This window comes from Perognathus longimembris, chromosome 2 (genome assembly GCF_023159225.1).
Source record: "Perognathus longimembris pacificus isolate PPM17 chromosome 2, ASM2315922v1, whole genome shotgun sequence".
Classification (NCBI taxonomy): Eukaryota; Metazoa; Chordata; class Mammalia; order Rodentia; family Heteromyidae; genus Perognathus; species Perognathus longimembris.
The window spans coordinates 8,573,990-8,600,849 of record NC_063162.1 but is presented as its reverse complement, the minus strand read 5'-3'; the positions used below and the strand labels follow the sequence as shown (position 1 = coordinate 8,600,849).

The window sequence follows — 26,860 nt, the reverse complement described above, 5'->3', positions numbered from 1 at the left end:
CCTGTCCTTCCAGCTTTTAGCCCCTTTTCTCAAGGTCCTATCTCATGCATCCTTCCACTTCTGACCTCCCGGGAGTTAGTCAGACTTGCCATGTGCTTCCAGCTCTGCACACTGCCCATGTCGGTGGTGTGAGCGACCCAGGGGAGCTGTTTAACTTCAACGTTTTTGTTGTTGTCATTTGTGGGGCTTGAACTCAGGGCCTGGGCGCTGTCCCTGAGCCTTTTCATTCAAAGCTATCACTCTACCACTTTGAGCCACAGCACCACTTCCAGTTTTCTGGTGGTTAATTGGAGAGAAGAGTGTCATGGACTTTCCTGCCTGGGCTGGCTTTGAACCATGATCCTCAGGTCTCAGCCTCCTGAGTAGCTAGGATTATAAGTATGAGCCCCCCAGTACCTGGCAAGTTCATTTTGTGAAAAGGGGGAAACAACCACAGCACATTCTCTACTGCACGGGCTCCAGGCGAGGATCAAGGGAGGTAATGCTGTGAGACTATGCCGCAAACAGCACATTGCCATATGCCCACTAGAATGTGCTGTTGATAGACAGCTGAAGTTGAGGCTTTAAAAAGAGGTCTTTGAAGCAGGAAAGCCTTTCATTGCTTACAGGAATGAAGCTGTAATGGTGAAATGTCAGCCCTGGATAAAGGCTGATATGTCAAGGTTAAGAACTCCTTCTTTTTCTCCAGCTCTTTTGTGGATGTTCCTCTTCTCCTGGCTGGGCAGTGACTTTGCTTCTGGCATCATTATTAGGACCTGAGGTCCCTGGGTCATAAAAGAGAATACAATTCATTGCTAGATTGTTCTTTGTGCAGCCCTCATAAGGCAAGAAGTGGTATAGAGAATAAAGGATGGATGGAATGACAAGTCTTTTTCAGCCAAAAAGTAACAGAGGTGGGGAGATGTGGGAAGTTGTCCTTCACTTCTAAAGGTAAGAAAGTGAAGTACTCATGAAGATACTAATAAGAAGGCTGGTGGGAAATGAAGGCTCAGAACTTGAAAACATATGAAGGTTGTCTTCAAAGAGTGGCTTGGTAAGCACTGAGTTTGCCAGTTCGATCAAGCCTGTGTCCAGATTTGCACCTGGCTAGGGTGCTGGGCCACTGGTTTGGAGATTGGACAGATGATGTCAGAATCTTGCCCAACTTAGAGATGATAAATGTGCAGACACACTCTGAAATTCTGAATGCCTTCAGCATTTCACCAGTGTGCGATGGGAAATGCAACCTGATTGCTTCTATCTTTGGACGCTTGTAACAAGTTGCAGCATAAAACAGAATACCATAGTTTTGACCACCTATTGGGGATAAGCTTTTCTTTCAGAGAGGTGGGTATATTTCTGGGGACATAACTTACACTGCTATAGAAGTGTCTTATTTGAATAGCTTCCAAATATTCCTGGGAGCAACTTTCTAGTTGGGTCTTTGAGACAAGCAGAACTTTTATTTTTTTCTCTGAGGGCATCTAACCCCTGGCAGGTGGGATCCTGGGACAAATTAAGGAACTGGCATGGTTTGCTTGGGGAAGAAATCCTACTGATAATTTTGTTCCACATCCTGTGACCTATTTTTTCTTTGTTATTTCTCCTTAAAAATGGAAATATAATGAGCCCACAATAAAATCACGGATTTTAAGTGCAGACTTGGATGAATGGTGGCAAATCTATGAACCTATGGAACCAAAATCTTATGTACTGTAGAATATTATTTCAGGCACTCTGCAAGTTTCTTTATTCCCTCTTTCTTGTGTCTACCCAGCAGTTGCTACTACTTTGGTTCTAGCACCATGTTCTAGAAATGCATGTAAATGGAAATATGCTATGCTTCTTTCATGTGTGATTCTTTTGTTCAAAATGAGGCTTTCAAGATTTAATTGTGTAAATCTATATGTGTTTATGTGTCACCATTTCCTTCATTTTTCTCAGTGAGTAGTATTCCAATGTCTGATTATGTCCCTTCATCTATTTTTCCTTTAATAGGCATTTGACTTACTTCCTATGTTAGTTCTTGTGAATAAAAATATCATGAACATTTTGACAAGTCCCTTGGTGTTGACTGTCATAGAAAAGAGTTGAGAAGAAAAGCTAAAAAGAATTGAGTGAATCTAGATGAATTGTTAGTCTTCTCTCCAAAGTTTCAAGTTAATTCAATGTGAAAAGGTCTTTTTTTTTTGCCAGTCCTGGGGCTTGAAATGAGGGCCTACAGTTTACATGCTTGAGGATAGTGCTCTACCACTTAAGCCACAGCTCTACTTCTGACTTTTTGGTTGATAATTGTAGAGAGGGGATCTTACACTTTCCTGCCTGGTTTGGATTTAAGCTGTGATTCTCAGATCTCAGTCTCCTAAGTAGGATTACAAATGTGAGCCACTGGCACCTGGATAGAAAGTCACTTTTTTTTAGCAATAACCCTGGAATAAGTGACTATTCTTAGAATAATAGAACCTCAATCACTAATTCAAGCAAAATCAATGGAGACACAGCATCCACTTAAATAGAAGAGCTGGGAGAAAAATTCTTTATACATATGGGATACACAGGGACTTCTTAAGACTCAAAAAGAACCATCACCAGAGATGAAACTGATGACCTAGACTTTGTCAAAAAGAAAAAAAAAACACAAACCCAAGTGCTCACTGAACAGCACTGCTCAGAAACTGAAGGAATGGATGAGAGAAAATGTATGCAGTTTGAACGACTGTCAAAGGGTTACTATTCAGAAGATATTGTATGTAAATCCTTTCAAATCAATAAGGAAAAGCAACAGCCAACTTTAAAAATGGGTGTGAGACATGAATAGGTCCTTCACATATACACACATACACACACACACACACAGACACACAGATGAAAAGAACAGAAGAGTGCAATGATGTCCCACCTCATTAGCCACTAGGGAAATGCACATTTAAAAATCACAGTAAGAAGGAAGAACTGGGAATGAGGCAGCCTAGGTTCTGATCCTACACTAAGTATGAAGACATTTTAATTTTAAAAATTATCTTTACGTGTACAAAAGAGCTGCCCTTTAACAAAGCAGTTTATGAATACAGCGCATCTCAATCCATGTCACCCTTTCAATATTCTCACCCATCTCTCTGCCCCTTCCCTCACTGTTCTTAATTTTGGAGATTGCACATTGGATTCTTGACTGCATTCTCCCCCACCCGCCTTTCCTCTTCGTTCTTACACCCTCTCACCTTGACCCGACCCCAGCCCTTTCAAGCACCCATTCCTGGTATTTATTAGATTTAAAGGAGAGCTCAAACAGTGTAACGCCTTAGAAAGACTTCTTTATCGTTTTTCTTCTTTGTTGATTATTTCCTTTTTCAAGGTTGTGCCGTTGCATCTGTGGCTCCCATCCAGACTTCTCCATAGATGAAGTCAGGGAAGAGAGCACTCTGACTATCCACATGATGAATTTGCAAACACTAGACATAATCCATGCTGAAAGAGTTCCTAAACTTTTCCAAGAAATGAAATTTTCCCTGAGGACTTTATTAATTTACACTTTTCCTCATTGATGACATACCATCTTTGTGAAAGACACGAAGGAGTTACTCTGCTTTCACTTGTGTTTCACCTCTTTCTTAGAAGTAGTAAAATTACTTTTTATCACATGGCATTTGGTCTTATGAACTTTTTGTATCTCTATTTGTAGTTGTAATTTATTATGAGGTTGCCACATAGAAGAATTTCTACACAACGTTCATTCTATTCCCAAAGCTCAATTCAGTTCCATGGAGCAGACTATAGGCAAGCCTGCTTTCACTCCATCAGTAGATCTTTCTAGAAATGTGATGAACACTGAATGAATTCCTAATCTCTGCAGGTGTTAAGTTGGCAGATATTTGTTACCTCCAGCGTGGAAGAGATTCATGGACCAAATGAACCTGATGATCTCTCTGAAATTCCTCTTGGATCCTTGGTAGCTCAAGGACCTCAGGTAACCCCAATAAAAAGGTAGGATGTGTGGGTCCCCATAGAAAAGAGTTACTGTGTTGGCTGCTCATTGACAGAGCATGCTCTTAGAGCAGCAAGGTAGGTATCGCCAAAGTCTGGTTTTGTCAATGAGATGATGAAGAGGTCTTCTAACTGCATTCTGGGAAGGTGGCTGGGATTATGGGAACAGTCCGAAGTGTCAATCTGGGATCATCAGGCTGGACGGTCCTGCAAGGAGCCGCAACAGTTCAATGTAGCCAGGCACCCATGGCTCATGATTGGAATCCTAGCTACTCACGAGGCTCAGATCTGAGGATTGCGGTTCAAAGTCAGCCAGGGCAGGAAAGTCTGTAAGACCCATCTCCAATTAACTACCAAAAAGCCAGAAATGGTGGCTCCAGTAATAGACCACTAGCCTGGAGCATCAAAGCTCAGGGACACTGCTCAGGCTGAGTGTTCATGCCCCAGGAACGGCACACAACACACACACACACACACACACACACACACACACATTAAACGTAACATAGGTATGACTACAGAGAAAAGAAGTTGATTTTCTTGGCATGCCCACGTGCTCAGCATGAAATATGAAAGAGTTCCGCACAGTAACATTTTGAAAAATGTACAGAGCCACAAAAGCATTGGGGTGGGGGGGGGGGAGCTGAGCTCAATGACTGCCTAGTTCAGGAATGATTTTTCAAAGATCATTCTCACACTTAGGCAGCCCTGGTGCCCATGACTAGATGAGGGATTTTTCATTTCATTTCTTATGAGATCATTTCTAAGGCTCCTGGAAACTCGGGTCCAGCCTTCTTCCCCTGGGAACCTGCATTTCTCCAGAGTCTTAGACTCAGCACAGCCACCAGGCCTGGTCCCCTGTGATCTTGCTAGGAGAATTTATCTGCCCTGCCTTTGCCCCTCCACTCCCGTGTGGACTCATTTATCTGCTGGTGTAGCCACAGAGCCTTACCTTCCCCGTGCGTGTTCACAGCTGGGCAGCTGCTGGAGCCAGCTGTGTCTGGACACTTGGGCGAGGCTAATGGCTTTGTGTGGTTTGAGCAGTGGGATGCCATCTGCAGTCCTTTCTATGGGGGACAGGGAAGGCTGCGCTTCAAGAGAGACCTGGCTCAAATGAGAAATTCTTCAGGGAGAGAGATGATAGGGACAGATAGCAAGAGAGAGACAGAGAGAGAGAGACAGAGACAGAGACAGAGACCGAGACACAGAGAGACAGAGACAGAGCGACAGAGACAGAGATACAGATAGAGAGAGGGACAGAGAGACAGAGACAGAGCAACAGAGACAGAGCGACAGAGGCAGAGAGACAGAGAGACAAAGAGAGGGAGGAAAAGGAGAGAGAAGAGAGGGAGAGAGAGAGAGCATGCACTAGTACAACACACTAAGTTTATATAATGAATGAGACTCAGCCTTCTTTCCACTGCAGACTTGGGTAAGAGGAAAAAGAGGTCATTAGGGCAGCTGAGAGGGTGCAAGAGGGACTGGGGAAGACACATGGCAGTTGAAGATAAGCACTGGGGGTGACATCACAGCTTTGCCTCAAGTCAGTCCTGAAAGTTCTGATTGACCTAGGCAGAAATCAGGAAGTCTGGCAGTCTTATTATGGAACATTCAGAATCTCTCTCCTTTACTCATTAAAAGTCCCAGATTGGACAAGAAAGTGGTGTGTGTGTGTGTGTGTGTGTGTGTGTGTGTGTGTGTGTGTGTGTGTAAGTGGTACGTCTGATCTGGGGATACTTTCCCCCCATTCTCAGACAGGGGCGCTGGGAGATGAATGGTGTGGTTCAGTCCTGGGGCCATCCATCCATGCATGCATGCATCTATCCATGCATGCCTGCATGCACCCATCCACCCATGCTTCAATCAATGCATCCATGCATACATCCACCCATGCATGCATGCATGCATGCATCCATCATCCATCCATCTGTCCATCCATCCATCTGTCCATCCACCCATCCATCCATCCATGCATGCATCCATCCACGCATGCATTCATCTGTCCGTCCATCTATCTATCTATCCATCCATCCATTATGATTTTCTGGCCAGAGTGACTGGTTCAGTGTGGGCAGGGTTGATGCTTTTGCTGGGAGGATTGGGACCAAGACACAAGTCTATCTTTCCAGATGTGAGCCCAAGAGGATATAAAGCTGGAATTGTTTGTAGCCACCTTCAAACTTGTAGGAGCAGGAGATAAGTTGATACAGGGCAGACAGAGCAGAGAGCCAGAAAGAACGGAGTCCTGAAGGCATTGCTTGCACTTGGAACGTGCGAGAGCCTGGAGTCTGATCGTGCCCAGGACTTTTCATTTCTTCTTCTTCTTCTTCTTCTTCTTCTTCTTCTTCTTCTTCTTCTTCTTCTTCTTCTTCTTCTTCTTCTACTTCATGTTCAGGTTGAAGTATCTGTTGCTTGCCACCAAGAAACTCCACATCTGTTCCTGAAGCAGGCGGGGACTGAGGGTGTGTAGCAGTTCTCTACAGGGAAGCGTTTGGAGCAGAGTTGTCTCAGGAGGGCACAAGCCACTTCAAGGTTCGCATAAAACACATTCACACATCAAATGGGGGGGGGCGGGGTTGGGTTGGGAAGCTCTTTAAATGCATGTGCATCGAAGTTACTTTCCTATTTTTCTTCTTGGTCACTGCTGGGGTTTGAACTCAGGGCCTCACGTTTGAATGGCTGGCGCACTTTAGCACTTTAGCACTTGAGACATGCCTCTAAGCTCTGCTTTTTTTTTTTTTTACTGGTTAATTCAAGATAGAGTCTCACGGATTTTTTTTTTTCTGCCCATACTGGCTGTGAACCACGATCCTATGGATCTCAGCTTCCTCATTAGCTCACGCTATTCTGCTCAGCTCAAAGCCACTTCTCACTGGCTACACCAGTGAAGTCGTGTGCTTTTCAAGTGCTCCCTCCAAGCATCTCTGACACAAATGTGGAATGCCGATCCTGGCCCCTCCTGCAGGACTGCTACAAGGAGGCCTCCACAAGCACCCCAACCCTGGCCTACTTTTCTCTATGATTTATTCATTGGCTTCTGTCTTCTCCAGGGAAGAGATGACTTCCGAACCCCACCATCCAGCACGCAGCTTTGCCTGGACTGGGGTGAGTCGACGCGTACAGGTAGGTAATGTCTCCTATCCCCGGCTCTTGTTGGCTCTTATTCTCCTCCTGAAACACCGCTACCTGGAAACCTCAGGCATACTACTTTGCCAGCCCATAGGAATCCACTTGTGCTCAGTCCTTGTGGGAGCCCAAGACACAGAAGAGACAGGACCCTGCCTGTTCCCTTTGAGTCTTTCCTATCCCCCTGCACCTGACACCCTGAGCCACTCATTTATTCACTCATTGTTATTCACCAACCACCCAAGGCAGGCCAGGCACCAGACACACAGAGATGAGCAAAACAGACAAAGTGTCCCTGCCCCTGGCCCTTCCACACTGGGCCTGGATTCCTCCCCTCCGCCATACTCTCCTGAGGTGCCTTGCCTTGGTATCCAGGAACGGGGCCGAGCCCCTTTCACGGATGCCAAAGACGCCCCTTTCCCCAAGGCCACCTGGTCCTCCTTTCTCCCCAGGTCAAGATTCAGCTCTCCAGTCCCAGTATCCAGCTTCTCGAAGGTCCCCTGCTTGCCAAATCCTGGCCAGGTCCCTCCTTATATCCAGGAGAAGCCGGGGCTCCCAGTTCCCGAGGGAATGGCTAGGGACATTGTTTTACACTTCAAACATCTATTCTGTTTAAAGTAATAAAGCCTGGCTCAAATTCCAAGAGAAGTATGAATAACCCTGACCTTCCCCAATGGGAAAGCGAGAACCAAGACCCAGCGGCAGGCAGGTTGGGGACCGGGACCCTCACGCCTGCTGGCCAGGAGGGATGCGCCAAAAATTCCCTTTCATCTTCCACTCCTAGTCAAGCAAAGCTACCCGGGACCAGAGGGACTGGGGGCCAAGGGCCCCGGCGCCGGTGGCATGGGGGGGGGGGAGGAGCCTGGCTCTCATTTGCCCCTTTAGCCTCTGCCACAGAGCTGGCATCTTCTATGCCCTCGGGTGACCTCGTGGGAACTTGGGGGGGCGCGGCTCACGAATTTCAGGTTGGACCGGTGGACGGGGGACAGCAAGCGGGATGGAAGGGGCCCTCCGTGGCGGGAGCTGGGGGTGCCCCGCGGAGAATCCCCCGGGCGCTCGTACACCACGTGCCCCCGTGCGTGTGCCACGGACTGGAGATCGGAGATGGAGAGTCCGGGCAGAATCGGGATCCAGGGCGGAGGCTGGCGGAGCCGGGCTGGCCCCGGGGGCCGCCCACCGGCGGGGGGCGGAGCGTGCAGGGGGCGGGGCGGGCGGGCGGCCGCGGCGGGGCTTCCCCGGGCTCCCCGCTCCCCCCCAGCCGCGGGCGCCCGGCGCGGGCTCGGGGCGCGAGGAAGCCGGGAGTCCCCGAGGCTGCCGGCGTTCCGCGCGCGCACGCGGAGCTCTGAGCGCGGGGAGCCCCCCGCGCCCCGTGGCGGGAGGTTTGGGCTGAGCCCCCGCCGCCCGCCCGGCTCTCCCCTTCCCCCCCGCCCGCGCCCGCGCCCGCGGCCCGGAGCGCGCCGCCCCCGCCGCCCAGGGTCTGGCGCGCCGCGCGGGCTGAGCTGCCGGAGCCGCGGAGAGCACGGGCTGCGGCGGCGGCGGGAGCTGCCCCGGCGGCGCCATGCGGGAGCTGGCCATCGAGATCGGGGTGCGAGCCCTGCTCTTCGGGGTCTTCGTGTAAGTAACGGGGCGCGACGACGCGGGGACCCGCCTGCCCTCTCCGCGCCCCAACTTTGTTTGCGCGGACGCGAATGCCTGGGGCCTGCGTCCCGGTCCCCTCCCAGCCTGGGGGGGGGGGCAGCGTGGGGCTTCCGGGATGAGAGAGGCCCCCACGTCCCCTTCCCGGGACCCTGGGATGCCGGCGCTGGCCCCGGCCTGGCCCCAACGCACCCCGGAGCGGCCCCGGCTGCGCTCGGCCCCCTGGCCGGTGCCCCTCTTCAGCCCCCCAACCACCTGTCCCGGGGTCCGCCGCTCCCCGGGATCGGACTGGGACGCGCACCCTCGGAAGTTTCTCCCTCCGTGTAGTGCGATGCTCCCAGTTGACGCGAGCCGTCTTCGCTCCGGGCTCCATCCATCTCCCACGGTCCCTGGCCCGGGTTCCATCCCCAGGGCTGATCAACCTTGTCTCCTTGGATGGCCCTGGGCGCCAGGTCCCTGCCCAGCGTCTTCCCGCGGAGGTGTTTGCTTTCCTCGCTCTCTGGAGGGTTAGGGTCCTGGAGCTGTGGGCTGGAAACACGGGGGTTTGCTTGAGCTTCTGGTGGGTGGAGAGGCCCTTCGTGGGCAGGAGCCAAGTGCCCAGGTGGCTCTGGGAAGCTGGCATCTGGGGACAGTTTTGGGGGGGAGAGAGGGCCCAGCTCCTTCTGAGTGCCTTCTTGGGTGCCTGCGACACCCAGGGGAGACCTCTGGGGATTTTCCCCATCCACCTGGTCACCTCTCCTGAGTGCTGTGGCCCCTGAGCCCACGTCCTGCCCCCCCTCCACCTTTGTAGAAGGCTGTCTGTCTGACACATTTTCAACATTAAAGTTACGTGAACTTTCAGGATTTGCCAAGGTTTCTGGAAAATGCCCCATGGAGATAAACAGGCAGCCACTCTCTAACCTGATTCATCTGTGACAGGTGTACCTTGTCAAAGATGAGTTCTGTTCCTGCTGCCCAGCGGATCAGTGAAAAGAAATGTCCCTTCTGCGTGTGGGTTTCTTTCCTAAGGATTAAATTCATCCAGAGTACTTACTCACTCCATCAGAAAAGCGCCCCCTCCCCCTCTGCAGGCGAGCCCCTCCTTCCACCTTCAGAGTAAACACTAGTGTCATTCACTGGGCCAGAGGACTGAAAACTTAAATGGGTCTTGATGAATTTGGCGAAACAAAAGCACTTTTCCTTTCTCAGACTCCATCTTTCCACCTTTGGAATAAACATTAGATCTGGTGATTGCTATATGCTCAGACAGGACAGTTTCTACTTGGCAGATAAGCTTAAGCTCCATCCATTTATTATGTGATAGAAACGATAATAGAGTGGACAGTGAAATTCAACATTTGGTGGGTGGGTGTTTGCATGGAAAAATGCAGAAATCAAATGGAATAGGCTCTTAGCTTACCTGCTTTGATTGCTACTGAAAATTGCTATTTAAAAATGGTCAAAGAGTATCCAAAATTTACATTGTTTCCAACTTCCCTTCAGCTACTTTCTCCAAAGGTTTGTGAGATGTTTACAAATATACAATGGCCTGTGTAGTGAATTTGAAAACTTGGTAATCATTGTGTATGCGCTTATGGCTTCTGGTAGGGGTATTATGTAAAACAAAAACCAAAAAATCAGCTTACATTCTTTTCTCCAAAGTTTCTCTTTGCACCACTTAATAGGGGATCTGTCACCTCTCCCAGAAGGGTAGATGAGTGAGTCTTGGGTTTTATATCAGATTGGAAATGTCCAAAGCATGTCCGACTTGTGGCTCTCTTACCTGCAAAGAATAGCTTTGGCACTGATGGAGATGTGTGTGTGTGTGTGTGTGTGTGTGTGTGTGTGTGTGTGTGTGTGCTCAGCTATGCATCTTAGTGTTCCAGTGCTCATTATCAACAGGCAGAGAGTGTCTGCTAAATCAATAGGCACACAGGCACAGACGACCCCTTGTTTTCTCAGATAAGCTTCTGGCACCTCAACAGAAGCCAGCCTTGAGGGGGACTTCTAGCCCTGAAGTGATGGCAAAATCCAGTGGGCCCTCGCCACCATTCATAAAGACTGGTCTCGGTAGCCTCAAGGGGTCGGGGACAAGTCTATCTAGAGCAACAGAGCCTGGTTTTCCTGCCACAGTGTTTAGTGGAGCCCTTGTAATTCATCACCTATTTTAGCTTGGCATGTCTACCCTACTTCCCAGGAAGAAAGACTGTGTGTGTGTGTGTGTGTGTGTGTACGTGCATGTGTGCGTGTGCCAGCATTGATGCTTGAACTCAGGGCCTCTGCTTCTGCTTGGCTCAAGGCTGGTGTTCTACCACTTGAGCCACATCTCGGGGTCTGGCTTTTTGGTGGTTTATGGGAGATGAGAGTCTCACGGACTGTCCTGTTTGTGCTAGCTTGGAATGGATCACGATCCTCAGATCCCAGCCTCCTGAGGTTTACAGGTGTGAGCTGCCTGTGCCTGCTCCAGCGAGACTAGGTTTTGAGAGGGAGCATGTCTTTGCATGTCACGTCTTTGCAAGCTTTTCTCCTGTGGAGAACTCCCACCTGGACCTGTGCCTGTTCTTGGACCCTGGCCCACATACTCCCTGCAGACTTCAGGACTTCAAGTTAGAAAGCTCCACGCAATCTGACGTGCATTTTGGACCTGTAGGTAGCTGGGCAGTGAGCTCTTCCTGGCTTCCTCTTCAGGAAGTCTTCTGATAGCAGGTCATGCCTGGCATGGAAGTCCTGTGCATTCAGGACTCGAGGGACTCTCTCCTGACAACCCCAGGACTTCTCAGTGCCCTTTTGGGCAACTCTGTGTGAGAACTTCAAATAGCTGAAAGGAAAAACAGTAAACAACAGTGCAAGGGAGCCCCCCTGCCTCAAGTTCAGCTTGACAAGAGGTAAATGTGTTAGGTCTAGGGAAACAGTCCAAGCTTGTGTGTAGGCTTACAGGCTGTTGGTCTTGAGGCCTGATGGCTGTTACTCAGGACCTGGGGTAGAGCAGGGGTGGGGACCAGTGCCTGTGGCCTCCCCTAACCTGCAGGACAGACTCAGCGAGGGTGTCCACAAGTGCCCAGGCTGGAGCCGGAGCTGGCTGAGCAGGGCCGAGCCGCTGTTCCTCAGCTCTACTGCCCCGTCTCGTACTGGAACCGGCCTGCCAGTCACCACCACTGCTGTCCCCAGTGCAGGTGCCATTGTTGAGGGCGTCCTTGTGCCTTCTACCCGGTGAGGAGAGTGTGTTGATATGACTTCGCTGTCGGTGGAAGAAAAACAGAAGCACAGTGGTAGTGAGGAACCACCCAGGTCACCCAGAGCTAATGAGGACATCTCTGAGGTCTAGAGCCAGATGACGGAGCCGGGAAGTCTGGGTCCCTGGAGAAACTGTGGCAGGCAGTATGGAGCATTGGGTGGCTCACGGCTCCCCTTTTGCCCAGGGCATCCGGTGTGTGTTTTCTTAGAAGCTTCATCTCCCTGGAGGTGGATCCTGCTTGCTTTCTCACTTTGACAGGTGAAGGAGGTTCTGGAAAGTAGCCGGCCTGAAGGTTCACACTCAGCTAGCTAACCGTCAGTCCATCTTGTGTCCCAAAGCCATTGCCCACTAACATGGAGTTCCACAGCGGGCTTCTAGACTGGTGTGAAAGTGACCACATGCTGTAGGCATGGCGTTTGGTGACTGAGCTCCACAGAAGGAGGTGCATGAGGCCCAGCGTTACTCTGGGTCTTAGGTGGAGGGTCGGTGGTGGTGGCTTGGTTTCCTAGGAGATGGGATTGGGTTTGACACAGCATTTGAAGGCAGGCCCTGGGGAGGAAATTGCTGCTTGGAACATAGATTGCAGCTGGGTGCTGTGGCTTAAGTCTGTAATCCTAGCTGCTTAGGAGGCAGAGCTTTGAGGATTACCATTTGAGGCCAGTCTGGTGGTGGTGGGGGGGGGGGGAAGAAAGGAGTTATGAGACTCCATCTCAGCCAGTGGCTGGGCATAGTGTCATGCGCCTGACATCTCAGTCACACAGGGAAGCATAGGTCGGAGGACTGTGGCCCAGACTGCCTCCAGGCTATAAAGCAAGACTCTTACCTCTCCAACAAACTGATGCAGAAGGGTCTGGCAGGGCGGGTCAGATGGTAGAGTGCCTGCCTAGAAAGCGCGAGGCTCTGATTTCCAGCCACAGTCCTGCCAAAGTGAAAAGGAAAACTCAGTTGTGAAGACATAGTGATGGGTGGGTGGGTGCTCCTCAGTTTTCTTAGAAAGCCGTATATTCCTAGCACTGCAGAGGAGGAAGAGGATCTGAAATGCTGGAATGGGGCAAAGGGGTCCTCTTGTTCCAGCGTTCAGCCCGAGTCCCCTGGGCTTCTCTGTCCCTAGGGTCCCTCTTTCTCCTCAAGGCTCCCGATAGCTCCCTGTCTGTTGTGACTCTGGAGACATAGGTAGTGTGCGGGAGGCCTGTGTTGGTGCCGGGGACGGGAGGACAAGGAGGCCTCTGGCCCCCAGATAGTGCCTACTTCAGAGCAGGTACACGGTGGGCCCTCTCGGGACATTTTCCCCTTTTGTAATCCCTGGTTTGGAAATCTTTGCCTTGTAATGTGTTTCCTTAGCATCCATCTAGGTGGCAGATTTTTATTTCGTAGCTTGGAGGTGCCGCTTTGTGTGTGGTTGTTCTTTTCTGTCTCCTTCACGAACAAACTGGGGTGGTAATTCCAGCAAGACACAGGGCAGCTTGGCACTTTATTGGTCCAGGTGGTTTGCTTGCGGGCACGGGAGGTCGGCAGATGTATGAAGTATTGATGGTAGCTAGCAGATGTGCCATTACTGCCCTGTAGAGGCTAGTCTGTGACTCCAGGCTGAGTCGGTCATGGTAGGTGGAATGGATGAATAATGAACCCTGGGAGGGGGGAGAAGGAGGGCAGCAGTACCAGGGAAGGCTGCCCACAGCTGACATCTCTTCCGAGTCTTGAGCATCAGGTACCATGTGTACAGAGCCTGGGCTCAAGGAGATACCTAGAGAGAAAAGGCCTGGAGGGTGGAAGTTCAGGGACCAGTCCACCTGGGGTGGTTTCAGCTTGGGCTTGGGAGTAATAGGAAATGAGCATAGAATGAAGTCGTGGAAGGCTTCCATGCTCCTCCAGTAAGGCAGTAACTGGATTTCCCAGAGACGGAACAGAGCCCCCTCCCCCCCGCCAGCTCTGTACTTGCCCAGGGGTGGAGTGGGGCTATCCTGTTGGGCACATGGGGGGTCAGGTCCCTTCTGCGAGTGACAGCATGCAGTCACTTCCGCGGCTCCGCCTCCCCGTGCTCTGGGAGTGAGTCTTCTCTTCCATCTGTGCTGTGGTTAGTCATCGTCAAGCCTGGCTCTCGGCTATCTGCTGTGGCACTTGGAACTAGGATGTGCCTTCATCTTCCTCCCCCTCGCTCCCTCCTGACCTGCTACCTCCTCACCCGACTTCTTCATGGAGCATCTTCATGGACTCAGTATTCGACATCAATTCGTAACGATGACACCTCTTACATTTTGCTGAGTGTCTAATGAGAATTGCCAGGGGTCTGGCTCAGCCCTGCCCCGTGGACAGGGAGGGAGGCCCTGGTGTGTGTTTTGTGCAGATGATTCTTTCATCTGCCAGGTTAGGTGGTATCGATGCCTGGTTCAGCTTACAGGAAGGTCTCTGCTTCTCCTCTCCTTCCTGGCCGCACAGGAGAGCTTCCCTCCTCAGTCTCTGCCATGGGATTAGAAGCTCAGGGATGAGCCTTAGTCTGTGGAACATGGGCAGAGTGAACGGTGTCACAGCAGGGTCGAGGGGCAGGAAGCTGACAGGACAGAGGACCCAGGACAGGTGTCCTGCAGTCCCTTTCACTGGAGGTGGACTCCAGGGCAGAAGGTCACTGTGCTAACTGGAGTGTGAGGCTTGGGTAGTTAGACTTGTCATAATTTTGCTTGCTATCTAATAACAAGTTCAATGTAGTAATGAATTGTTTGGAGCACAGTGCTATAGTAAAAGACCATGGGCTTTGGAGCGAGACGTATCTGTGTTGGAATTTCGGCTTGCCACTAATTAGCATGTTGCTTAACGTCTCTGCACTTCACTGTCTTTATGTGGGGAAGGGGAAATAATACTTCACTGGGTTTTATTAGGTAAGGTGCTGTTGGTGCCTGTACGTTAAGTGTCTTTTCCTCAGCCCTGATTACAGGGATGCTGATCTGTGCATGGCTGTCCGGTGTAGTCAGTATGATCATGCTCTTTGACTTTGGGCTGCCAGTACTTAAATCCTGGTATTTTCCCCTTGCAAGAAGAGTGAGCTTGTGGTCAAAGTGTGAATCCAGCTTAGAGCTTTGTTTCCCATTGGCCAATGGGGATGCTCACAGTATCAATTAACATTAGACTTCCGAGTATTAAATGAGGCAATATGCTAATGTCATTACTATCATCGTTTATTAAAATGAATCCATAATGTACCAGAAAGAGAAATGCCGTAGATTGCTAGTGCTATTCTTATTATAAATTAGTGTGGGCTTTCTAGAGAAGAATAAGTATATTTGAAGTGATTTTTTTTTCTTTCAGCCTCCACAAGTGATAACTTGCCATGAGATCATCCAGTGAGAGCCAATGGTGTAGTCAATGCGGGTAGGGGCAGGTCTCAGCCTGGTGGTTTCCTAATGGTGACTTAAATTGCTGGCCTTTTACAACAGTGATTCAGGGACCATCCATCAAAAGTGTCATGAGCACAGCTGCATTAGGCAACGTAGAAGGAAAATGCTCAGTTTCTCTTGCCAGCTTCAGTCTGTTTTCTCCACTCAAGCTCAGTTAGAAGGATGTCCGGGGAACTCTCAATCAGATTTCCTCTGTTCACGTAGAAGCAAGCTTCTCTGAGCACGGCTCCTCTTCCTGGGAGGGAGGGCATTTGCCTCATTTTCTGATAGATGGGGCATTTCTTCTGCTTGAAGTATTATATGCCCCTGTAAAATGAGTCGGCTACCTCTCAAACTCTCAGAATTGACGGTGTTTCCCCACTGGGAGATATATGCTCACCACATGAGGAAAGGGACCATTTGTTCCAGAACTGGTGGATACAGTTATCTCAATTAGTTATAAAGACTGTGCCTTTTATGAGCCACATAGGTTTGTAAAAGCTTGGAACTTTTCCTTCTGGGATCATGTTTATAAATGTAATAGTCATATTGCTTCTTTAAAAAATATTATCTTGGTTTTCTGTTTGGATGAATTAGAGACAACTTTATAGCAAGGAAGGTACTTCAGACAAGACTAGTCCCTGTTAACTGGTCTTCGAGGTCCAGCAAGAGCTGATTCAGGCTTTAGGGGCGGTTGAGATGCCCAGGCCCAAAGCAGGACAAGCTGAAGAGGACTGGCCCCAGGGCCCAGGAAGCCCAGGCATGGCTTCTTTGCAAGTTATTCCACAAGATCCAGGGGCTTGTTGTCTTTGCTAAAGACAGAAGCCCAGATGACAGGATGGAGCTCTGCAGAGGCATTTAGGTCAGTTTCCAGAAAGCTCAGTCTGCCAGTCAGTGCTGGATGTTTCTTTCTGTTTTCCAGAGGGATTTAAACACATGTTTTTATTGAAGTATTAGTTTGAGCCATATGAAATTGTTGAGGTTTGACTGTTTTGACCTATAAAACCGGAAATTTCATTTAGTTCTGCCTAAAAATAACATACACAAAGAAAAAAAGGCCCCATTCATAATTGTACAGCTGCCCAGAGCAGCCCCCACCTGCCAAGCCCCCCTTCCCCCAGCTTCTAACTGCGATCTGCACTTGCAAATAGAATCGCGCTTGGGCTTCTGTGCAGTGTTTGCCGCTCAGTGTTTGGGAGATTGGTGGTGGGGATTCATGCCTGTTTGTTCTCATTGCCGTTGTGTTCTCCTCTTGTGTTTGAGGGGGACTGAACCCCTCTTACTCCCTTTTCTCTGTACATACCTGGGTTCTTTCTTGACTCCCAAGTGTAAGGCTGCTATGCTTTTTGGTGAATATGTTTGCAACTTGGGGGTATATCCATCTTGAGATGGCTATTGCCAGTCTGTGTGTGTGTGTGTGTGTGTGTGTGTGTGTGTGTGTGTGTATACATGCCTGTGCAATGTATGTGTGCTATTCTGAGGACAGCACCCAGGTCCTGTCCGTGAGTTCTTTCCTCAAGGCTAGTGTCCTCCTACTCAAGTCACAGCTCCACTTCCGGCTTTGGGGCGATTAACTGGAGATAAGGGTCTCACGGCCTTTCCTGACTGGGTGGGCTTTGAACCTCACAACCTCAGATCCAGCCTTTCATGGGAGCTAGGATTACAGGAGTGAGCCACTGATGTGTGGTTTACCTGAAGTTTCAAAAAGAAGTCTTTGTCTTTCCTTAGCCCAGTTATCCACCTTAAAGTGAGTCTGGGCTGCGCGTGCGCTGATCTCCATGTGTTGAGAGGCTGCTGGGTGTCAAGCATGCAATGAACCTGGTAGGTGACACAGAGGAGCTTCCAGCCTGGCTTCCCCTGTGGCAGGGGACAGGGGATAGCATGGCCTCTTCCAGGCATTCCTTCCTGACATGCCTTGCCGTTGATAAAGACACACCCTAGCTTCCTCACCTGTGCTCTGAGGACAACATCTCCCTTTCTAGGGTTGTAGAGGTGAGTGGTGCAATGCATGCTGGGAGCCCAGAACACTGATGGACTTAGGAGCGTTCAAGCATTCTTTTCATCCCTTCCCATCCATCCAGGAAGGTGGGGTATAGACCAAAGATTCCTAACACCCCACTGCGATGGCAGAAGCTTGTTCTCGGGACCACAGGGCAGCGTTGTGCTGGCATTTAGAAAGTTTGGGGCAGGCAGTCTGTGTGTGTGTGTGTGTGTGTGTGTGTGTGTGTGTGTGTGTGTGTGTACTGGGGCTTGAACTCAGAGCCTAGGTGCTGTCCCTGAGCAGTTTCGCTCAAGGTTAGCATTCTACATAGCAAAGCTAATGCATTACTCAAATAAAAATGAATTAAAATTCAATGGCTGTGATTTGAAATGGCTTGTCAAATAATGGACCTAGAGAATCATTAACGTTCTTCAAAATACCATTTTATCATATTTTCCCCTTATTTTTCTTAGACACAGCATTCTAATTCTTTTCAGTTTCTTTCATCACTTTTTAAACTTAACATTCTAACTGCACAAAGGGATTTCACTGTGTTGTTTCCATACATGAATCTAATGTACTTCAATCAAATTTATCCATTCTATTACTCCCTTATTCCCCCTCTTTAAAAAAAATGGGTTTCATTATTTTATTTTCCTACAATACCTATATACTACTTTGTCCCGACTTAAGCTCCGCCTTTTGCCTCCTGCTCTCCTAGTGGTTTCCATCCCCAGAGTCCCCTTGTTTTATGCTCATTTTATTCTTTTTTTTGGACTAGAGTCCACATTGGAGACAGAATCTGTGATATTTCTCTTTGTCAGTCTGGCTTGTTTCATTTAACATGGTGATTTCCAGTTCTGTTTTCCTTCCGAGGACATTATTTCATTCTTTATTGCTGGTTAGTGCTCTAAAGATGTCTTTACATTGTCCTGTGGGTTCCATCATTGCTGATGGTGTACCTATACCATTGCTTTTCTGAGCACAATGTGTTATTTCCCTCGGTAGTTTTTAAGATTTTCTGACTGTTTTGTTTTCAACAGTTTTAAGTATGATTTATATAAGTTGGTTTCATTTGTGTCTCTCTTTCTTTGGTTCATTGAGATTCTCAGAAGTATGATTTGGTGTCTCTCATCAGTTGAACACTCCTAAGATCACCTTTTTCCATATTCCTTTTGCCTCATTCTTGTGCTTTTCTTTTTCTGTTTCTTGGCTCACTGGACAGTTTGATATTAGTTCATAGGTCTTGGTTGGTCTGTTCTTATTTTTTTTTGAAACATTTCTTTCTTGTGGCTAAGTTTGAGATACTTTCTACTGAGATAGCTTCAAATTTGTTATTTTACAGTATCTTTTCTGCTGGTGAATTATCTTCAAATTCCTATTCTATTGGTAAGTTCATGTAATAAATGCTTGATTTCAGATGTTCATTTTTCTCAGTTCTAGAAGTTCTATCTGGTTGTTTTCTTAGAGCTCTAATTGGATGTTTTTCCATCCACCCACCCATTGTGCTCATCTTTATCTTTATTCTTTTAACACACTGAGAGTAGGCAATCCTTTCTGCTGATTCCACATCCAGATGATTTTAGTTCTGATTTTTTAAAGGTATTTACTTTTGTTTTTTAATTTTATTATTTTTAGTCTTACAAAGGAGTTGCTATTTAACTAAGAAGCTTATGGATATGATACATCTTGGTCAGTGTTACAACATTCTCACCCATTCCTCCAAACCCACTCCTTCCCCCTCTTTTGTTAATTTTTGTGGGATACAAATTGAATTCTTGACTGCATTCTCCCCCTTTTCTCCATTTCATCTACCTGTCTCCCCTTGGCCCCACCCCTTTAAGTACCAGCTTCCTAGTGTTTATTTCATTGAATTTTGACTTTGGCTTTCTAAGGAATTGCACTATTTGAGTTCTTCCTTGAATCTAGCATATTTCAGTCTCTCTCCCTCCCTCTCTCTCTCTCTCTCTCTCTCTCTCTCTATATATATATATATATACACACACACACACACACACATATATATATTTGTGTATCACCTAAAGATATTTACTTATATGTTTATAAGCTAATTCTAGCTTCCATCTGTGAGGGAAAAAAAAAAAACCTTTGTCTCTCAGGGCCTGATTTACTTCACATAACGTAATTCTTCCTGGTCTTTCCATTTCTTTACAAATGATATATCATTCTTTCTAATGAATGAGTAAAATTCCTTTGTGTATATGTACCACATTTTCTTGATTCATTCATCCTTGTGGGGCATCTGGGCTGATTCCCTACCTTAGCTATGGCAAATAGTGCTGCAATACATATGGTTGTGCTGGTGGCTTTACTGTGTCTTGGTTTGTCATCTTCTGGATGAATACCCAGGAAGAGAATTGCTGGATCATAGGTTTAGTTTTTTGAGGAACCTCCATTCTACTTCCCAGAATGGCAGGACAAGTTAACATTCCCACCATAGTATATTATGGTTCTCTTTTGGCCATATCCTAGCTAGCATAATCATGGGTTACATTTCTCTCATAAAATTGCATATGCAGCAATTTTTTTATTGTATGAACATTGTAACCCATTCACTGTAGACACTGGATAATTTTTCTCCCAAAGTGTTGAGTTTTATTCTTTCATGTAGTCAATTGATTGCTGGATAACCTTCACCTTTGGGACCTCAATTTTGGCCTAGGCTTGGGCAAGTCTGTTTTTTGCTTTTGACTCAATATTGTATCCCATAATCCTAGGATGGGATTTCTACCTCTGGTTTAGTCTTTCTGAGCTTGCAATAGAAAGTTTAACTTGGAGACATTTAGCTTCAAACCTTATCTCTTAGCACTGGGTACCTGCTGACATCTCTGCTGGACTCCTTAGACTGCAGCTGTTCCTCCTCTCCAAGGTCCTTGGAGACTTGCTCTACACAGTGCATCTTCTGGGTTAGCCAACGACTCAGAAAAGATTTTTACAGAGAATTCTGGGTAATCTCAGTGTCTAATCTCCTTTACCAAGAAGTCTCTCGGTTGTATTAGGCATTGTTTTAGTCCTTTCTGCCTTGTCTTTTTCATAATGCTGTCTGTCTCACTGATTGATATGCTTTCAGGCTCTTCAGTTTCTATATAGATTGACAGTTATGTTTTCATTCTTGTCAGTGGTGTTTTGAAAAGGGAAAAGAGAAATGAAGGCCTATAGGTTTAGTTTGCTATCTTGAACTGGATGGCTCTTTAAAAAGATTTTCAAGGGATGAGGGTATAGCACAGTGGTGGAGTGCTTACTTAGCATTTGCAAGGACCTGGTTCAGTTCCCATCCTCTCCACCTTCAAAATACTGTTTGCATTTTATTTGACACAGGGTTGATGGTTTCCACGTGCAAAAGTGCACTTTTTGTAAACCCATTTTGTCTTTTAATTTTATTGTCAAGGTGATGTACAGAGTGGTTACAGTTACATACGTAAGGTAGTGAGTACATTTCTTGTCAAACTTGTTACCTCCTCCCTCACTTTTCTCCCATCTTCCCTCCTCCCCAACCCCCCCCAAGTTATACATGTAATTTCCAACATATTGTCTTGTAAGTATTGCTGTTGCATTGGTTCTCCCTTTGTCCTTTTTCTCACCATTCTGATGTTCCCTTTCCCTTCTGTAATTCAGATAAACGTATATACAATACCCAGAGTACCAAAGTCAAATACAGTGACAACAGGGGCTAAACCATAGGGAAGAAAAATGCAAAAAATATAATTTCACATAGTACATTAAATATAATGACAACAATGAAAAACCACTTTAAACCCATCAATTCTTACTTTCATCATGAATTTTTTTTGGCTTCCTAAGCTATTATGTAAATGATTCCATGTTGCCATCTAAAGTCTTAGTTTCCAAAATTCATCCCAAACTTTCTTTTCCTATGAGGTCTCATCTGACCGAATTAATGGATTTAGATGCAAGTCTCACATTTATCTTTTGTTTTAATTATAGGAATTCTTGGTTCCTAAATGTGTTGTATTTTAATCAAGTCTTGTGGACAAATGAAAAGATCTAAGTCATATGGTAAGAGTATATAAAGCCCAGCACAGTGGCTCACACCTGTAATCCTAGGTACTCAGGCGACTGAGATCTGAGGATCACAGTTTGAAGCAGAACAGCCCAGGAGACTCTTATCCCCAATTACCAACAAAAAGCTGGAAGTAGAGCTGTGACTCAAGTTGTAGAATGCCAGTTTTGAACTAAAAATCCAAGCAAGAGTGCAAGTCCCTGAGTTCAAGTTCCTGTACTAACACCCCAAAATTGCATATTAAATTAGACTTTTTGATACCAACATATTTAGGAAAACCCATATGGGACAAGAAATCTGATTTTTTTTCCCACAAATGATCTCTTCACTATTTGCTAAACCAACTGGGTTGTTTTTGGCTTTGGAGATGATGGTGAGGAAGAAGAGGGAGAGGAGGAGGAAGAGGGGAAAATGGTAGCAGTTGCTCCTATTTATTGAGTTCTTATCATGCATTAGGCAGTACTATGACACGCTTAGCTTCTTAAATCTCCAAACAGCTTGAAGGTAGCTATGTAGTTCTCCTCTCTCTCTCTCTCTCTCTTTTCTGATGAGAAATGCAAGGCTTGGAGGGGTTAAGAATGCATGAGGTGTCACATTTAATGAATAAGAGGGCAGGGCTTTGTGGGAACATTTTAAATTGAGTGCTTTATGTGTCAAGACCATTTATTTCAGGTTTGGGTGGGAAGGGGCAGCAGAGGGACTGGCCAGGAGGCTGGCAGATAATTAAATGGCCCTGAAGACCCCAGAGGCACCGAGGAGATGCAAGGACTCCACACACGGAGCAAACAGAGTGCCAGCCCTTCCCAGTGGCATCAGGGAGGGAAGGATGCATGTCCAGTGCCTGGAAGAAGCCTGGGGCAGTCCATTGGGATGGTCTCCTGCATCTTCCACCTGCAAATTGGCTCTCAGATCTTTTCCATTTATTTTTAGGCAGGCCCCAATCAGAGCCTCCTTTCTTTGCTGGCACTGCTCAGCCTCGCGCCTCCATATCTTGCCGTTGGGCTCCATAAAAATCAGGGCATATGGCTTCCTACACTCTGGAAATGCAAGGTTCTGCACATTTGGGTTCGTCTTTTCCTCACACTCTTTGGATCATTTGAATACAGCTGTGTTTCTTTTTTAAATTAGCATATTAGCCACACAAGGAGGGACTTCACGGTGACTTTCCACGCATGCTTACAATGCTCTCATTCCAGGCCAGCTCCCCCCTCCCCACAGCTGTGTTTCCTGACAGCCTTGTGGGGCAGCTAGTTCAGAGAGCTGCTTTCTATGAAAGCCAACTCTTGCCCTAAAGGAAGGCTGGACAGTTCCCTTCAATGTGTTCCAGCACACTTGTGTGGGACACACAAGAGGCGTGTCACAGGCGTAGAGTATAGAAGAGGGATAAGCAGGTCTCCTTGACCTGTAGCTTCCTCCTGGGGATGTTTGTGCAGGGTCTTGTATTTGCTAGGCTGGTGCTCTATCACTTGTGCCAAGTCTTCATCCCTGTTTTTTGCTGGTTAAATTTTGGAGATGGAGTCCAATGAAAGATTTTTTTTTTTTATACTGAGGTTGGCCTTGAAATGTGATCCTCTAGATCTCAGAACTTCTGAAAAGGTAAGATTACAGCTGTGAGCTATACCACCTGTAAGCTTCCATACCAATCCTGACTTATTTTTTAATGAGTGGAGACTCTCCTTAAATGTTAACAGAGATTGTTGGAAAATAGCATCTTCCTTTTAGTAAGTAGCCCACATAAATTTCATTGTGAGCCTTGAAAGAGGCTTGATGGTTTACCTGTGTCCTTTTTGCCTCTAGAGTGACTCCTGAGTTTCATTTTAGCCTTAAGAATGTGAGCTGCCTGCTTTGAATTAATCCAGGAGAACAGCCTTTTCAAAAAGTCTCCCTGCCGCTGTGTCAGCACTTAGGGTCATTGCCCGCGGGCTTCCTCCTTCTACCTCAGCAAATCTAAAGGTATGCCACATAGGTTTCAGATGAAATCCCATAATTCCATGTTTAAATACAAGAGAGAGATAGCTTGGTCAGGGTTGTGCCCAAGGCAGAAGAGCCCTTCTTGTGTCATTTCTTGGATGGACTGAGGTGGGATCCTTCATTTCCATGCACTCCCTGGACTGGTAATTATTGTGATTTCTTTCTCATAGTTTAAAACCTGCCCATAGCAGGTTACCAATCTCTTTGTGCTCGGCAGCTGCCAGTCTGCCAAGGCCTTAGGCGGAGGCCTTGTCACAACGGTGAACAGGGTGAGAGTCTGCAGCTGTGGCCCGTGTATCTGTTTGAGATTTCTCTGTGCTGGGGTGCTTGTCCGATGGTGGCTGGCTTAGTGGGTGAGTCAGCTGGGTTTCACCATTCTTGTTCCCACGTGTTGGCCCCTGGAGCACAATGGCCACGGCCTTCGGTCTAATCTAGCCATCAGAGGTGTGGCAGGAGCACCAGGTGTGGCCGCACATCTGGCACACGGCTGGGGGACACTGTTCATGGCTGTGCCCTGGGACTCTGAATTTGACCTCTTCTGTCTGTGGATTTTGTCAGCAACTTAGATAAAGACATAGAGGCCAGCCTTATTAGATTTTGAATGGCACAAAGCAGGATGGAAGGCTCATGTGTCAGGTAATAGAATGAAGTGTCATGAGAATCCTGACAGGAATGATGGGCCAGCATCCTAACAGGATTACACATGGAGCCGCTTCATCCACACGCAGAGAGAGGGGGGGGGGCTTGCTTGAAGCCTTTGGGGACCTAGGAAGGTCTGTGGGTTTTCTAGATGCTAATTTTTAAGTTAATTTTGTCCTTCCTGCCACCCACTGCGGTGGGACAGCAGGTATACAGGCTACTAAACGGGAGCAGCACTGCCCCTGGCCCTGCTAGGGGACAGCACCCTCCCGCCTGTCCCTCTCCCCCACCCTGCACCCCCTCATGGTTTCAGGCCCCAGCAGGACTCATGCTCTCCCTGGGAGCATTTCCTGATTTCCGAGGAGGGATGAGTTCTGCTGTCCGCCGGATGTTCTGGAAGTTTCCTCAATCCTCTTTCTCTCCGCCCCCCCCCCCCCCCCCACTTAGTGCTCATCAACCTCAACCCAGGTAGGCAGAGTCTGATGGTCCCCCTTGGACCCTGGAATCGTGACAGGTAGGGGCTGCCATGTCAGGCGCTCCAGGCCGAGCAGTGACCCCAAGACGATCTGAGAACAGCCACGTTACCTGGTTGGGGATGTGGAGCAGGATCTGGGCCGCATACCTGGGTCCCTGTAGGCCACCGGAAGTGACAGCTCCCGGGCTTTGCCTGTGGATTGCGGGTGCCTGGTGGTGTGGGCTTTTCTAGACGGATTTCTGCAGCACAGAACACATCAGGGAGAAGGGAAGACCCGTTCCTTGAGTGGAGGAGCTTTCAGACAGTTGGAACTCCAGCCATGTGTGTATTTCATACTTGGTCTATGAACTGCGCATGCCCAGTGTGTGGAGAAGACTGGCATGGAGTCTCCTGTGAACCGCGCATGCCCCGTGTGTGGAGAAGCCCGACATGGAGTCCCCTGTGAACCGCGCATGCCCAGTGTGTGGAGAAGCCCGACATGGAGTCCCCTGTGAACCGCGCATGCCTAGTGTGTGGAGAAGCCTGACATGGCGTCCCCTATGAACCACGCATGCCCAGTGTATGGAGAAGCCTGACATGGCGTCCCCTGTGAATCGCGCATGCCCAGTGTATAAAGACTGACATGAAGTGCTTTATGAACTGCGCACGCCCAGTGTGAAGAAAACGGACATGGAGTCCCCTGTGGACTTGGCGCGCCCAGTGTGTGGAGAAGACTGACATTGCGTCCTTTGTGAACTGCGCATGCGGGTGTAGAGACTGATGTTGAGTTACCTGTGAGCTGCGCATGCGCAATGTGTGGAGCAGGCTGTCGCCGCATCCCCCGTGAGCCGCGCATGCCCAGTGTGTGGAAAAGACATTGGCTTTGGAAGCGGAAGGGCATTTGAAAGGCGGGGATAGCAGAAGCCACCGCGCTCCTGGCTCCAGACAGGTGACATAGCGAGTCCTTCACAAGCCCCCGCGGGGCTGGGTGCTCTTACCGCCCCTGTAACCGCAGAAGGCCTGGTAAGGAGCTGACAGTGCCTGTAATTCTGCTGCCCATGGTCGAGCAGCACTTCCCCCACTAATGGGAGTGGAAGAACCTTGTGCTCGTGGCCACAGACTTTGTGTCTGCCCGCAGCGGCATTTGCTGCCCTCTCTGTCCATATTTCTGGGCTGTCAAGCTGCCTCCTCACTGTCCACGGTGCAATAAATCCTACGACCAGGGGCACAAGGCAGCCCAGCTTGTCGGCCTTGTCAACACAGACATCCATGCGTCTTCTCGGGATGGAAGGACCCCACAGACTAGAAGTGACAGCCTTGGGTTTTAGTCTCCACTGCCATTTACTGGCTGTGTGGCCACGGTCCAGTCACTCAACCTCTCCGACCTTGGTAGTAAAATGTAGTTGTGACTCCAGTTTAATGGGGTACTTGGCACAGGACCACTTGGTAAACGATGTCTGTTATTCCCATCCACGTGGAGGGTCCCAGCTTGGCCAGCTGTTGATCAAGGTTGTTAGGAATGCTGTCTAGAGAAGTTGAGCATCTCCACAAACCCCATCTTTGCCATCTGTGCGTTGTGTATGTAGTTCGCCTCGCTTTTCCTGCCTGATGGCAAGATGCCAATGCAGAGAGAAGGGAGGGAAACAGATCTTCAAACTCTCTTGACCTTGTGCTGTCCCAGAAGGGATCTGAAACTCTGTCCTCTTTTCCAGTTGTCATGGAGGCTGTGCATGAGTGTGTAGTATCTCTGTGTATGTGCACATGAGTGTGAAAGGAAAAAGCCCCTCAAGGAATACTTCATTTCCTACAATTCTCTTCTGTAGAGAAAAGGATGATGGGCCAGTGACTGGCCTGAATCTCAGTAAGTGAATGTGTGTTGCTGTTTTTTAAGTTACAGAGTATGATCATACATTCATCTAGTGAATTCTTTTGACTGCCTGTTAGACATCAAGCAGGAATCTAGACCTTGGGTGTCCAACAGTGAACAAAGCAATGGGGCCTTTGTCCTCAGGGAGCTTATATTCTATCTGGTAAGAGGCAGGTCTACATCAGCACACAAACATGAACAGTGTGTTTGATGGTGACAGTACAGGAAAATTCCAGGCAAGGCACAGAGGGAAGGCTGGTTTGCAGAAGAGATGTCTTAGCTGACCTGCCTGAGAAGATCTCGTGTGATCACAGGCTGGAAGGAAGTGAAGAGGGATCCAGGTTGGTGTGTGGGGAAGAGCTTTCCAGGTAGAAAGAACGTGTCTGGTTGGCAAGTTTCCAGGCCCTCAGACCATGTGGCTGAAGTGCAGTGGGAGAGTCGGAGCAATAGCAGGAACTGCATGGGAGTTCCCAGGTCCTTGGCCTGGCTGGCGTATACGTCTCTTTCAACCCTTCCTCCCCAGTGCTTGGAGGCCGAGATGGACCAACTAGAGGCTATATCTTCTTGTTCAGAGGCTTAATGCCAAGAATGGCCGCTCAAGCT

General features: G+C 48.2%; 1 protein-coding gene across 1 annotated transcript in view; it reads left to right on the top strand.

Annotated features, from left to right (window-relative positions):
* Positions 1–8,549: 8,549 nt before the first annotated feature.
* Positions 8,550–26,860, top strand: part of Plpp4 (phospholipid phosphatase 4) — an 82,643-nt gene continuing 64,332 nt past the window's right edge. The window contains exon 1 of the mRNA XM_048334881.1: positions 8,550–8,700. Within this exon, the coding sequence (XP_048190838.1) occupies positions 8,645–8,700 (56 nt within the window). The 5' untranslated portion in view covers positions 8,550–8,644. The remainder of the gene's footprint in view (positions 8,701–26,860) is intronic.